At 51.7% G+C, this 15638-nt stretch overlaps 1 protein-coding gene across 3 annotated transcripts in view; it reads left to right on the forward strand.

Annotated features, from left to right (window-relative positions):
- Positions 1–15638, forward strand: part of LOC119442412 (ecdysone receptor) — a 149722-nt gene that overhangs the window by 114595 nt on the left and 19489 nt on the right. The window contains exon 1 of one of the 3 annotated variants that reach the window (XM_037707282.2): positions 1455–1829. The exons of the other annotated variants lie outside the window; for them this stretch is intronic. Coding sequence (XP_037563210.1) covers positions 1739–1829 — 91 coding nt within the window. The 5' untranslated portion in view covers positions 1455–1738. Of the gene's footprint in view, positions 1–1454; positions 1830–15638 lie in introns of those variants that run through there. 3 annotated transcript variants of the gene reach the window in all.

A 15638-nucleotide genomic window follows, 5' to 3' on the forward strand; every position in this document is an offset into this window, starting at 1 on the left:
ACACTTTCGTTTTCTGCCGGCATCCTGTGCTCGTGTCCGTGATGCCGAGGCGCGTCGCCTCACTTGTTGCAGCGGGGGTCAGAGCAAGGCCGGGGAAAGGAGGAAGAGTCTGGTTCCGTAGATTCTTGTGGAAGGTACATGGCACCTGTGTAGGATGATGATGATGATGAAGCCTCAATTAATGGCACAAACGCACTGTGTGAGATTGGCCACGAACCGGGTGCCAATATGCCCTCTGGTGGAAGGTTGTCGTTTTCTTCACATGACACGTACCCACTAGGCGGGGACTGGCCAAGCTGGTGGAATACGTGGTGGTCTGCTCCGGGCCACCGCAAGTTGCACATCGCCCCTCGAAGGGGTGCGGCGTAATAATGCTAACGCATTTCTCTAGCATTTATCGCTAAATCGCCGCTGAATTATTTGCTCACCTTCCCGACCGGATATAGCGCGTAGTTAGGACGAATTACAATTTACAAATCGCATAGACCGAGAAGAATAAAGGGAACTGAGCGGCTCGATTTATTGTTAGTAACGACCAAATGAAGCCAAGAGACAATGCATGAAGCTAATTTAGCTTCGTTTATTTTCTTAGGGGTGGGCAGCGCTACCCGGACGAACGACAAAGGAAGAGACGATACGAGCGCTGACTGACAACTGATTTATTATTTTCGAACAAGTGTATTTTGTGTATATATATATTCACTTGTTCGACAATAATAAATCAGTTGTCAGCGCTCATATCCTCTCTTCCTTGGTCGTTCGTCCGGGTAGCGCTGCCCAGCCCTAAGAACATTACAGTTCAGTTACTAACTCGCCCAGCTTGCTGTGTTAATTCGTTTATTTGTTGAAATGCTGGTTGAAACGCTAGTTAGTAGATATTTGGTAATTTGACGTCGCCAGCTACGCCTGTTGTCCCCATCGAGGTAGAAAGTATCGTTGCCATTCGATAGTTGCGCTCCATCTCCTCTGTCCCTTACGAGTATTGCTTTGACCTCTAAAGAAGGGGGACCCATCTTCCGCAGGTTGGGTATGTGTCTTTCAAGCAGAATCACCGGGCAACCAACTCTTCAGACTCTGGAAGCTCTCGTTATATTCGGTTGTTGCCCCCGTAGCAGCCAGATGTCTACAGCGCGCATTTATATTGCAAAAATTTATCCACGGATTTCTTGCGAGCTCCAAATGTCGTCCTAGGTCCTCGCTCCGCGTTTTTGTCTTCGCCGCGTGCGTGCGTACGTCACGACTTACGTCACGATTCCGGTATCGGAAGGTGATTCCCGTGACGCCAGAGGTCTAGCGGATCTACGCTTCGTCTTTTAGCGCATGGGACGCCGTTCGCTCGCTGCCGCCAGGTGTCGCCGCAGTGCACTGCCGCGCACGGCGACCGCAGACGCTTTGCCGCAAGGCAAAACAGGCGGCAGCAGCCATCTCGCGCGAATGACTGACGGCGAGGAGCCGTACAGCTCTTGTGTGCGAACTCGCCGCAGTATAGAACCCGAAGCTAACAGCTGTGCATTCTTGACGCTGTTCGCCTGCTCGATGCCAGGGAGCGTTGCGCGCGCGCGCTCCTCGGGGTCTATGCACTGCGCGCACAACGTGTATTCAAGGTCAGTTGTGTCTGGCACGCCCCTCCCCTCCTCCCTCACGACATATTCGCTAATTCACGGCCGTTTCACTGCGACAGGACGTAGACTCGCGCTCCTCCGTTGAGGCCCGGGCGGCGAAAGAGTGTGCGCTGTTTATGGCGGGCCACCTGGTGCCCGCAGCCATGAACTACCACCCCGGATACGAGGACGTGCCCCCGCCCTACGCGGCCCCGGAAGACTTCTGGCGTGCGTACAACCACCACCACCACCATCATCACCTTCACTGCTTGCTGAACCGAACGCACATCAGCTGTCGGCCCCGAGCGTTCTCAGATGGTGTTGGATGCCTGGGGCACGGGAAATACCATCACTGCATGTCCAGGCACGCATGTTGTGGGGACACGTGTGTGTGTATGCGGGTGTGAGTGTGTCGTGCCGGAGGTGCGGGTATACAGTCGCAGTCGTGTACACTTTGTACAGCCAGCGTCAACTTGGCAGATGGGAGTTCTGCGCGGGTAAATCTGACGTGGCCCCGGGGCTAACGTGGCATCTTAGCCCGCAGGCCTCCGTATAGTAGATTGGTAGCTGTCCTTCCTCTCCTGGCTTGCCGGCGGGCGAGCCTCGCCCAGAGTGTCAACGGCGGCCGCGACGACAGCGAATGTGCAGAGCGCCTTTTGTTCGGCGCTGCCTTTTGCTAAGCACTTGCCACAGTTTATCTATCTTGGCGTGAACGGCTGCCGCCGCCGCCGCCGCCGCTGCTGCATGCTGCTGGCGAGCGCGAGGCCCCTTACGTCAGACCGAGGCGCGTGCACAGGTGCTGCGTTCCGTGAGTCAGACTCGGGAGCCCGTTCGGCTGCGGCAGCCGCTCGGAGCTGTCTTCGTCGTCGTGCCCGTGGCGCGCGCGCTCCCTCGCAAGGCTATCGTCCTTCGCGCTGTCGTTGGCCCCCGCGGTCGACCTTTCCGTGCCGCTGCTGTACAATACCGCCGGCTTCGTGTTCTTTGCTCTCCGAGCTGCAGACACGCTGGCGTTGGTACACGTGTTCACAGCCGCGTGATCGGTCCACCGGTGAACTTCTCCTTCCTTCTTTATTCGCTCACGGGGTTGGCTCGTTTCGTTCACTCACGCCGTTAGCACATCCGCTCGGGACGCCGTATTGAGATCCTGAGAAGCATATTCATCGGCCGTCTCCGCAGGACACTGCTACTCTCCCTGTCTACCAACACGCGGTTTCGTAAAGTAAATGTGTACAGAAAAGGGGGCTCCGTGGTCGTAAATTACACGTGGCTTTGTGGGCGAATGAAGTTAATTGTAACGTGTGTTCTTTGCTTATTAATGAGCTTTCGAATGACCATTTCACAATTCGCTCGATGTGCCGACTGCCGCCCCGCGTACTGTTTTTCTACGTCTCGTTTGTTTTTTCAGCGATGGGCCCACCCCAACTCTGACCTGACCTGCGCCGGTGGCTCTGTCCAAGATGATCTCCCGCTTAAACTGTTTGCCGACGTGCATACGGACACGAACCCTGTATTACGCATTTTGCGAACCAATAAGCGGATCTGCACTGTATACGTAAATGTTCTATCGGGTGTTTATTTGCGCATTTTCACGGTGAAATGGATATTTCGCGGCAGTCATTTGCCTTTTGTGAGATTGAGAGCGGGGGGAGAGGTCACTAAATTTGCGCAAATTGACCCCCCCCCCCCCCTTCCCTCTCGAGTCGATACGCGTCACGGATAAACGTTCTTCGCCGCACATCGGCGACTGTAGAAGTTCGCCGATCGTGCATTTGTTTGACGCGGTTAGGTTCGCTTTGCCTGCCATTCGAATCGCGCTTTCTTTGCGAAGGAACGATTGTCGTCGCTCCGCGATCCGTTCTGTTATTTTGTGTTACAAGCTTCATTGTGCGAGCGACCGCTCCTCATAAATCAACTCTCCGTAGGCTTTTGCAGTCAGCGCGCCTGTCACGTTTGTCGGCTTCCTTTTTTATTAAAAGAGAACACTGCGCTCGCATTTCTCTCGTTTGTTCACTTTTGCAGTTTGCTGGGGCTCATCGCTGAATATCGACATTTGGCGTATGTATCTATATCTTGTCTCCACTAATGTGGGCTTTCTCAATTGTGAGGAGAGTAAACAATCAAAAGCGAGAGAGAGGTATAGGCACACTGTAGAGTATGCTGCTTCTGGCGGTGTTGCTCGCCTTATGGGACGATCGTCAGAGCGCTGTCAAGCAGCTAGCAGACTTTTAATCCAATGAGATGGCAGTATATACAGAAAGGATACTGGAAATGAACTTTTATTGTTCGCATGAACAAGCTTTAGTTCACGTCGAAGTTCGACCGCCACAAAGTCGTTCGGTCCCTTTAAACATGCGCGCAGAAACAGTCGCTGTACAGTCGAGCCCGGATGTATCGAGCCCGGATATATCGAATTATTGTGTATAACGAACAGCAGTTAAATCCCTTTAAACATTTTTGTATAACTTTTATTTTATATATCGAACTTTATTGTGATCCCCTTCAAGTGCGATATATCCTTCAAGTGCGATATATATATATATATATATATATATATATATATATATATAGTGTGTAGTGTGTGTGTGTGCGTGCGTGCGTGCACACTTGTTTGAAAGTCTGTAGGCGCTTATTTCGCCTTGAATTTCTTCGTATAAAATTTATGTAGAGTGTGCGCATTGTTGGCCACGGAACGTCCGCAGACAGACTGCGACATTTGCACGTCGATTTTAGACCTTCAGTAATGTGCGCTTGCATGCACAAGTGATCGATTATCTATCGTCTACGTAGGACGTCAGTAAGAATGTATCTGAGGACCGTTCTCGGAAAAGGCGGGAGGACTAGTTAAATTATGATTTGCAGCGAAGGTACACGTACCCGGCAAAAGAAGACGTTCCTTGCTCAATGCTCGAAATGTCACGAGATGCGGTAACGTCGATGTACGGCAAAGAATTGGTTTTGCGAACCGTCTCGCTCATGCACTTTTTTTTTTTTTTTTTTGGTGAAAGCTTGAGCACAAACTACTGCTACGCATACTATACGGTGGCTCGCTGATCAATCAGCATCCATATCTTCAGTCCTAGCTTTATTGTACGTTATTTGTACGGACTCCGCATTCATTTTGACCACCAGGGGACGTTTAACGTGCCCTCCAAAAGGACGGGACACCGGCGTTCTTGCGTTTCGCCCCCCGTCGAAATGCGGCCGCCGCGGCCGGGATTTGATCCCGCGACCTGGTTGCTTAGCAGCGCACCACCATAGCAGCTATACGCCACCGCGGCGGGTGTATAATTTGCATTGTGCTAAGAGATATAATTTTATAATAGGCGCTTTGGTTCGCGTAACAATACCGACGACAGCAACAGAAGGAAACTAGCAGTCGTGTTTTCTAGAAAATGCGCCGTATATGCGGTCGCTTTGCGACGTGTCGTTTTTTTTTTCCGCGGTGAGCTCAGTGCTTACAGAAGTGTTGCGAAGGAGTCCGGAAACGTCACGGTCGTGTATAACCAGCATCTGTTTAGTTGTATCGAGCCGAATAGTTATATACTGGACTGAATATTTAACGCCACCGTCATAGAGCTGTATATACAGCTTCGGCGCTCTTTGGTTGCGGCGCGTCGCCCGGATTCTGCGAACGATCCCGTTCCTCGGTTTGATTTTTATTGTTACTTCTTATTTCGCACTGTTTCGCCGGTTGTGCGTGGCGCCGCAGCTGTTCACAGTTACTTTTTCTGCGCGCCTGTACTGGCTTTCGTGCGTATCTGGAACGTCCTTTTCCACCCGGTACTCGTGTATCTTCGTATAGCGCCCCTGGCCATGTGCGACTCGTTTGTTACGGCTTCACTTCCCCCGCCTTCCTGTGACGTGCTTTATGAAGTTCCATTCATTTAAGAATGTCATTCAATTATGAGGCTGTTTTTTTTTTCTTTTTCGTCATTGATTTGGCATGGTTCAGGTTGAAATCCCTAATAACATCTTCGTAGTGCTGGCACTAACCTTGCTGCAAGCAAAGCTATGTCCTTCCAAAACCGATAACTACCTACTGTCCGATCGACCAGGTTGAAAATGGAACTTTTAGAAATTGCAGACACAAAGTTGGTGGGTGCAACCAGCCCTACGCACATAAGGACGCAGGCGGAGTTCGGGTTCTGCATATGCGCATTGCCGCCGTCGTTATTTCGTAAGGGTGGCGTCAAGCCACTTAGGGCCGCTATTTCTGTGATTATAGGACATTCTTCATTTGCCCGAGCCGTATGCACGTGTGATCTTTACTGTTTTACAAGCACACCGAGATGGAACTACGAAGGGGCAGCGATGGTGATGGATGCGCATCGTGTGGTGGTGGGTTCGGCTAAACCGCGTGGACATTGTTTGCGGCTGTTTTGTATCTATAGTGGCGTAGATGTTTCAGCAGCAGCACAAACGTCTACGACCACAATGATTCGTGCCTTCTATAAGTGTCGTGCAACAGACATAGTTGCAGCGCATGTCCGTTATAAAAAGGATCACAAGGTGTCGCCCCCAAACGCTGCTTTATTCCAGTTAAACAGTACTGCTGTAATGCATATATACGCATACGACAACTCCCAGCTCGCTGTGTGTGGTGCTGCTTCGCAAAGTGTTCCGCCACAGGAGGCTGGCTTATCCTGCGTCCTTTCTTCTTCTTTTTTATTGTCATGATCTTACGTCGGGACGATCGCCAATAAGTGCGGAGCGCGTGTCCTGGCATAGCGTGAGCTCTGCTTAGGCGTGGCGTTGCCGTTGGGGCGCAGAAAACCAGTGGCATGCATCTTCCAGGATTTGAGCCTTCCCGAACAAAAATTTGATCTGCTTTCAGTATAACGAAATGCAGTTTCCGATTCAGTCGAGACCTTCGGTAGAACTTGCGATGCGGTGTGATAGAAAGCCATTTTACGACACATGTAGACGTTGTATACATGCGACATCTGGTCCTACTTGAAGCGCGTGTAGATCGGTATTGTACAACTGCAGCATTCCTTCGCGCAGCCACGCGTCCATATAGATTCTTTCTCGGTGTCGAATTTGTGGAGCTACATTCGTATTCTTGCGCCATATTCGCGACAACACTCGGCAGCTGTCAGTTCCTGAATCAGGGAACGCCTGTCGGACTTCATTCTCCGCGCCGCGTTTTCTCTGGTGATTATTATTATTTTTTTCCCGCAAAGTTTGATTGATATTTTTGTGACTATAATACAGTACACGTCATTTCACATATAGTATACCTGTCGTATAATCCGGAAAGTGCAGCAGAGGTGTCGGTTGCTCTTATCATCGAAGGAGAGAAGGGGTCAAAGTCCTTTAGTATGTAATGCTTTTCCGCCGCCCTTCGCGACCGACCCACTTTGACACTTGCTGTAACCTTTCGATCGTACTGCTTTCTATATACCAATACGCTCTTACCTTTCTCGGTCAATCGGTGCGACCTGCTCTTTTCGTTCGCGCGGTTGTCTTTTTTGCTTAAATTTCTCTCGTCGGTCTCGAGCGGGTCTGAACTGAGCCCTGTAACCGCATTCTCGTCATTTGAATCGTACTTGATGAGTCGTTGTATACGCACATAAGATATGATGGCCTATTTTCGCACCCAACCGCGCTCGGGCGTCTTTGGACCCTTCCACGATTCCCGCAACGTCACGGTACTCGAGTATACAGAGATGCCCATATTTAGCGTAGCGTTAGCGCCTTGTCGTTATCGCTACCGCCCGCAGGTGGTACCAGCTTGTTCTCTATCTAGAGACCTGACATTACTGCATAGCAATTCGCGCCACCCGTGCATGTAGGTCCACATCTGTCGTGGTCGGTAATGGTAGTGATATAGAGCGGGTCACGTTTCAGTGGCCTACTCGAATCGTCTTTCTGTGTTTGAGAGATTTACTCTCTCTGTCCGTTCATAGTGATTCGTGTGAACGACCCTGGGCCAAGCTTTACGACCATCTTAGGCACTCCTTATCGCTTCGTAACAACTCTCTGACGTCGACGCTCTATCCGCAATGCCACGGCCATCGTTTGCCGCGAAGGGCTCGATCTTCCCAAAGGGAGGCCGTGTGACTCAGCGGAGTCCGAGACGACACGGGCTCAGTCGAGCCCGTTCTGCAGTGTCTCGTCTCATATAGCCCGTCCAAGTGGAGCGGTATGCGAGAGCTACGTCTCTATTCTTTTTAGAACGAAGACTAATTCCCGTAGTAGCTTTCACACGGGGTAATCCGGATCAAACATAGCCTTCGAACGAGCGAATCAAACATATCCGCGCCGCAGCAGTAATACAGTACACTTGGGCTCGGTCTGTTGCCTGCTCGAAGCTTCATAATTTTTTTGTCCTGGACTCCTTGCTTGTCCTTTGGTGGACGTTCTTATCTGCTGTCCTGGAAGTGCGGGGAAAAAAAGAGGGACACAACCTGCAGTGTCTTTCGAGACGTTTGAGAAATGTTTTACGTTCTTGAATAAACAGTAGTGGCATGTCCGGCGATTCGTATAATGCCTACTTCTTTGTCTCACATGTACGTATATACCTTCCCCTGCCGTTTTCAGCGTTCAGTAACCCCACCCGATTGTTGATTTCATCGTCTGCCTAGCTGCTGACGTCTGTAATAAAGGTCATCTCGGCTTTGAGCTCACACGACACGTTTACATTCCTATACGCTGAAGAACGCAAGAAAATTTACACTTGCTCTTTGTTATTTTCGCGGCGCGCCTGGTGGTGACGAACGTCACACATCTGTAATTATACGCAGGTACATATACATACTGTCAACAACACAATAGTTTTAAATATTTTACGTGACGCTTTCTGCGGAGTGAAAGATTGTATCTCTTGCGGAGAAGCTCGCAATTAGAGACGAAAAGGAAAGTGTCTCGCATTTCCGATGCCTGACATTTTTGACGCAGAGTGTGACGCAAGAGGCCCGCGGAGGGTGCGATCGATACGTGTTGATTAAGGCACCGGGGTCGTTATCTTGCAACGATCAATTTAATTATTTGCTCTTTACACGTCGTACCGCGGCGGCGCTCGAGCCAGTGGCGAAGGGCGAATACATACCTGCCAGTTGTCCCGTAATTTGCGTTAGGTTTACGCATTCGGGCTCGGTATTACCCTTTCGCGAGGCAAACTCGTGAGAGTGGCCAAATAATCGGAATAAATTCGTATATAGGCTGCGTAAAACAGAGCGATTCTTCATTAATGACTGGCAATTATTGGGCAAAAGTTATCTGCCCGCGTGCATTCGCTCAGGAACTGGTGCGCCTGCGCAACCACCGCAGCTATCCTGCGGCAGAATCATTCGAAACAGCAGTCACATCCATCGTACTGTATATACACTTCGAGATTCATGTGATGGTTTTTATCCCTCGAGTATTAGAAAGAAACAAATATTCGACAAATTCTAATAGCGAATTCTCGAATCGAAACGAATAGTAGGGAGTATTCGATTTGTATTAGAAATTTCGAATATTCGCAAATCAAGCGAAAGCGTTTCGCTCGTTGGTCTCCAACCATACCCTAAAGGGAATCTTCGGATGGTGAAATGACACCAGAGGCGGTGTGCCAGCTACGAAAAAGTTTACTCAGACAAGTTTCTGAAGCAGGCAAAATCGGCAATAGCAAAGCCACTGAATAAAGAAACTGCGATCTAAAAGCAACGTGTTGCTTGTCAGTTGCTACTGTTCCAAGTGTGCTTCTGCTTGTGTGCTGCAACCGAAGGTAAATCGTAGTTAATAAAATGCGTATGTATCCCACACACAGCACGTGGTCAGGAAATAATAATAATAATTAAAAATAAGTACTATCCGTCCCGCCTCCACAGTTCCGGTGTCGGGTCCGCGGGATTTTTCCGAACTTAAGGTTCGCAGCTTGGCAGGTATGTGAAGAAGAATTGAAAACGAAATCTATCGTAGTTAAGAAAATACGGCCCCAGAATCCACCAGCGACGACTATTGGTTGCCTTGCGCAAATTGCCCGATTTGCCAATTAAGAAGGTACATTTCATTAACTATGGATTTGGCCGCTGTAAGGTGGCGGATTCGCCAAGTAATTTTGAAATTTGCTGTCTGCGTCTGTATACTGCATTCCGCAAGCCTCTGCATGCATGCTGCAGAACTCTGCTGTTTTGATGATCAAGTCGTCGACTGTACATCGTACGCGTTTGTGGTCGAACACTGCAGGTGCCGATGTATACGTATGTGGAGAGGATGTTCAGCTGTTTGTTCCTTGTGTTTCGATTCGAGCTGCTTCTCAGCTGCGCTCACCTTGAGACAGCGCGCAGCGTGGATTCAATATTTCAGTGACGTGTACCAACGCTTTTGTTTTTTTGAGTGACGGGTGGTAAAGGAAGGTCGTTCACACGAATTGTTAGCGTCGATCATCGCGACAGTGCACGGCACGTCTGTATGGCACCACTAAGGCCCAGGTAGGCGCATTTAACAAATGACCTTAACTAGATAAGCACGTCGTGCTATCATAAAGTTATAGGACTTTCTAAAAGGGGTTTTACCAGCCATGTTGTACAAATATCCGCGCATACCGCTCGACAAATCCCGTAAACCATAAGGTTTTAATCCCCACGCCCGTTCACACAAGCGTTTTAGCCACGTGCATATGTAAACGCGCACCGCGGGTGTGAACCTGATGCGACGTCGCGTCGTCTTTGTACGCGGTTGGTTCGACTGGATGTAGCGTGGGTTTTAGAGCCGATGCAAACATCACAGCTTAACTGGCTAGTCGTCATACATTTGTATAATTTTTTTTTATTGAAAACAGCACAACAGATACGGTGTTCTACATTCGTTCGAACGAATGATTGAGTCTCGTTATTATATGAAAAAGGGGCGAGGGGCCTCGTTTAGTCTTTCTTGTTTTCGAAGAATTTACTCACTTTTAGTGAATGAATACTTCGATGTGGAGGGCGCGACCGATTCATAAGCCAATTATGACCTCTTCATATGTCGGCTACGATTTGCTGGGTATGTGTGGGCAGTTTCCTATAAGGCCCCTAAATGTGCGGTAAAAGCCGTGGCGCTCATAGAGAGATTCTAGTGTGTAGGGACAGCCAAGCTGAGGAGAGACGGGAACAGGTAAGCTGGCAGGCGATCGATAAGCGAACGGGATCGTTTAATAAACAGCAACCGTCTGCATATCGGCCTTTCGATGCAGCACAGTGCTGGTAACTCCAGGCGACACAGACCAGAGGAATTCTCCAGGACGCGCGCTGTGGCCCCCTTTCCCCGACTGGCTCTTGTGAACGGTTGTCTGCCTTACCCCCACCTCCCAGGAGTCGATCGGCGACGATAAGGGCTGCGGACGAGCTCTCGTCGGAGCGGCCTTGTTATCTCGCGGGCGGCTGGCGTTATAGCTGGCGGCCCTGTTTGTTTTCGCGCCTGTGCCCGCGTGCACCGCTGTCGTACTCCACTGCCCTTATCTGTAGTCGACTCTATAGGTGTGTGTGTGTGCGTGCGAGCGCTTGGCGGCTCCGATGGTGCAGATGGAGCACATCTTCTGTTGACTTCGCTCGAAGCGCGCACGGGGCGGGACCGGAGGAGCCCGCGATAAGGCCCTTTCATTTTTAGAAATGTCCCGCCGCGAGCGCCTCTCTCTCGGGATAGGGAGGGGTCGCCACCGCAGCGCTAGGGACAGCAGCGCCGTGCGATCGATGTAGTACGTACGGGCTTCGTCTCGCGGCCTAACGTCGAGGTGTCGACGCAGGCAACTTGCGCGCGGTAATTGCGTGGCCGGTGCCTGGCGAACTCACCGCCGGGACAGGAACTTTCGTGGCTGTGAACGCATGACACGGTGTATCTATAGAAGAACACCGTGTCATCGGAGCGATGCAGTGTCGTCACGCATAAGGTTCTGGTCTACAGTGGAACTAGTGGTTAGTAACAACGAGAAATAGTTCGACATGTCGGGTAATTCGACATACCCGATGCGACATACATTCGAACCTTTGTGGTGCGTTCGTTATATACGTATTTGTTTATCTCCACTGGCGGAATGAAACGAGGAATGAGTCCTTTTATTTAGAACAGAGCTACGCGCATTGTAGGCAGTGATATGTGCCTTGAACTCTTTTCTCAGCGTCGCTGAGAACAGCGTTCTCGATGCGCGAGATTGTGTAGCTGACCTGCTCTGTTTCTCAATGGCCCCGCAGTATACCGGAGCTCCACAGCCACCGCAGGAAGTGCGCCCTGAAGCATCGGGCGACGCCCTGATGTCCCAAGCGGACGCTCTGAGTGTGATATATCCAATGTCCCGTCCGTTGTGAGAGTTATATTACGTGAGGATCGGTCAGTAAATTCCGCGTGTTCGATATAGATTATATTTCGCTTTGTCCGGGTTCCTTATGTCTGAATTCTACTCTTATCTCACTCGCTCATGCAGGAGGGTGGATTGAGTGGTTATTGCAAGAGATTACGCTGAAAGCGTACAGTTTCTTTACAGCAGCAGTGAAAGTAGCGCCGGAAGGCGCTATACTTTCGAATTCACTGCAATTCGCTGCAAGCCGAATTTTCGTGTCAGTTCCCGCTCATCGTCGGGATAATAGACGTGATCTAAATGGGCCGTCATCCTTCATAAGCCGTCAGCTAAGGTCGCCTTTGTGTTTGACTGTGTAGCTGCGTTGAACGGAGCGGAAATTCGGTATTCCTTCGCAGCGGAGCGAAGCGGGTTGCTGCGCCTTCATCTGTCATGCGCAGAAATTGGGCGCGTCTAGCTGCGTCGGCTATGACTGCGCGAGCTTCGTTCCGCATAGCGGTGGTCAGTTCGGGTCCATGCAACGTCCAGTCGTCGACCGCATTCGTAGAGGCGCATGCATGGATGAATGATTGCCTTTATGAATAATTGAACACGCTGCACCGGCTTTGCCATTGAGGGGCGACATTTGCGCACCCTTTATGCAAGTATGACGGTCCGAACGCTTCTGTCGTCGTCCGAGTTAGACGAAGCCATGCGTTTTCCTGCTGTTTTTGCGTGGGGATTTGTGCTGTTTCTGGCACTGAACTTCGAAAGTCTCATCTCTCATATCTCTTTAGTACCGCGCTTCTTCCTTTTCGCAACTTAGATAGCATCTCTGCGACTGCTGTGCGCTGTGTACCGTTCGATGATCTTGATTAACCCTTGCATTGAGCGTGTGCGGAGATACGATTTCTTTCGCCTTCATTATAGGCTTCATGCTCTCTCCCCGAAAGAAGTCGCAGCTATCGCAAAAAAGCTATGCAGAACTTTTTTGTTGTCTGTGCTTCCCGCCTGTGAACGCCTGTTCAAAGCTGCTGCTTTCTCTTCGGTTGCGAATGATCGGTGTCGACACGCTTTGATCGAGAGCAACGCCGTAACACTGCCCTCTATCTTCTCGCTGACGCAAGAAGCGCAAGTTGTCCACCCTCGACCTTTAACGAGGCGTTTGGAAGGAGCCCCCTGAACGAAGTTGTCCCTCGCTTGCAGTCCGGTTTTTTGTTTTTCCGTTTCCTCGCCGGGATGCGCACGGGGGAAAGGTGCCATCGGGTATCCTTTAATTATTCATGGCGTGCAACGCGGTTGCGTGGAGGCAGAGAGCGGCAGCGCAGCCGTCCGGCGCTCGCGCAAGGCCGTGCTCGGTGTGTGTGTGTGTGCCCGATTCGTGAGGGGCGTGCGAAATGCCTTGCGCTAGCCGCGTTGGGAAACGTGGAAGCTCTGCCACGAGCGCAAGGACCGCGGGAGTCCCAACTCGTATGATCGCTGCCGGCGCTGTATATCGCCTTTCGCTATATAACTGCGCGAGTTTCCGTTCGATCTCCCGCGCGCGATCGTGTGTGCGGGGGGCGCGTGTTACGAAACGTTAACCGTTTCTTTCTCTGTCCACCTCGCTCTTCCCGATGAACTGGAGCGATGTCCTTGTGCCGTCGAACGAGACGCGCAGCGGGGCAGCTTCCGCTTCCAATTTAGTGACCCCCTGGCTTTGGCAACGTTCAACGATATATCGCGGCGTGGCGGCGGTGCGCTATGGACGATCGCGCGCGTTGTGGACGTGGCAGCGTCGCGCGCGCTCGCTCGCGAGCGGGTTGCCGGCGGCGGCGGCAGCAAAGTTGCGTGACCGGCTCCGAACCTGCGTGGTGCGTGCGTGCGGCGGGCAGCAGAAGAATGGCTTCATTGTTTGGCAGCAAGCGAGCGGGGCGTCTGCCGCCCTTGAAACTTTCCGCTTGCCCGCCGCTGCCGCGGACCGCCCGCCCCTGTTGTGCGTGGCCAAGGACTCCGCGGGCTTCTCAAGGGCACGCCGCCGAGCGCGGACTCATCTGCCGCGGCTCTTCGCACGAGGGTCTTGAAAAAAGAAGGGTCCAAGAGCGGAGAGTCCGTGCAGCGGCCGTGTCAAGGGTTGACAAGCGGACGCGCCGCCCTCCGCCGCTCGCTTTCTCCGCTGTCACTGAAGTGCTGATCTCGCGTGCGTATAGCGCGCCTGCCATGTTTCACGCTTGGCGTGCAATACACCCTGAAGAAGTGCTGGGGCTCGCTCGGCAGGCAGCACCAGAGACGACGCGAGTCTGTCGAGCTGCCTTCCACCGCGTCTCGCCCCGGTCGGCCCCGACCGTCGTTATCGACTACAGCGCTGCGTCTCTTGCGTGAAGTTCGATTAACAGAGAAAAGAGAGAAAGTGCAGCCGTTGTCAAACGTTCTAGATGCCACCTGGCTCGTGGCTAGACCCAGCTTAGAGACGAGTACTGAAACCGCGGTGTTCTAGAGAGAGAGAGAGAGAGAGAGAGGATAGTGTTACTCCCTCTCTCGAACTTCGAAGGGTCGGTCCTGCTTCAGGAGCCTCCCTTGCAACATGGATGCTAGGACATATCCTGTTGCTTTCAGAATGCCTATGGAAGTTTGTGGCATAGACTGTACGTGCTGTGTGTTCTCCGCCCGGATTCTTTTCAGCGTGCAGCCTCACCTGTCCACCTTCGTGTTTTTTTTTTTTTTTTTTTTTTTGGGGGGGGGGGGAAACCATTCAACGAATTTCTTCCACCTTCTCGAGCAATATTTGACCCTCCTCCGTTTCCGAGTAGTACCGGCGGCACGCTGCTATAGTGACGACGAGCTCCTGGCCCGCCCCTTTTTGGTTGGAGGCACGCGAGCGCTCGCCAAGGGCCTTCCGACCTTATAATTGACGTCCCGGCAATCGCGGAAGCGCGGGACCGCTAGGCAGCAGCAGCCTCTAATCGCTCAGGGCGTCCGAGGTGATGTGGGGGTGTGCGGAGTATAGAACGCACGGGCGAATCGGAAAGTGGGAAATTAATAATAATAAAGAAAAAGCAAGAGAGAGCGAGAAGGGGGTTTACCCGAGCGAAGGGGCCACTGCACAAGCCCTCCTTGCGGCTCGAACGACTTGGCTGCGCGTCGTCCATTTTCTGCCTGTCAAGACAGCGGCCGCGACCACCACCACCTGTCTGTCGGGATTTTCCCGAGCCGAGCGCATCCGTAACCAGTATGTTTAGTGTGTGTACGCCAGGAGAAAACAAGCAAGCGAAAGGAATGCGACGAGAGGAAAGGCAGTGCGGCGAGCGATCCGGCAACGCCGAGCTGTGAGCGCGCCTCACGCGACCGACCGGTCTTGTCGCGGCGTGGAGAGACGGACGGCCATGTCTGGGCGCGATCCCACAGTTCGCAGATGCGCGCGCTTCTTTCTGTCTGCCTACTTCTGGGGCGGTATTCTGTAAGAGTCTACCTAGTGGACTGTCCATTTCGGCGACCGTTGATTCGCTGCTGCTTGACGTGCAGGAAGGAGACTGGCTGGCACCTTCCTGTACGTCAAGCTGCGGCTGAATCAACGGTCGCAGAAATGGACAGTCCACTAGGTAGACTCTTACAGAATACCGCCCCTGCTTCGTGTGTGCAACAGCTACCGGAAAAAAAAAAAGTTCGTTTCACTCTGATGGCACGTTTCGCAGCTTTGATGTAAATCTGACAAAAGAAGAAAGTAAGATGGCAGAAACCGTCGGAGTATGATTGTCAATGTGGAGCTGTCAAGCGATCTGTCGCCTTCCGGTAAACATTCCGAGATATTCTGCAGGGGACAT

The sequence above is a fragment of the Dermacentor silvarum genome, chromosome 2, assembly GCF_013339745.2.
Source record: "Dermacentor silvarum isolate Dsil-2018 chromosome 2, BIME_Dsil_1.4, whole genome shotgun sequence".
Taxonomy (NCBI): Eukaryota; Metazoa; Arthropoda; class Arachnida; order Ixodida; family Ixodidae; genus Dermacentor; species Dermacentor silvarum.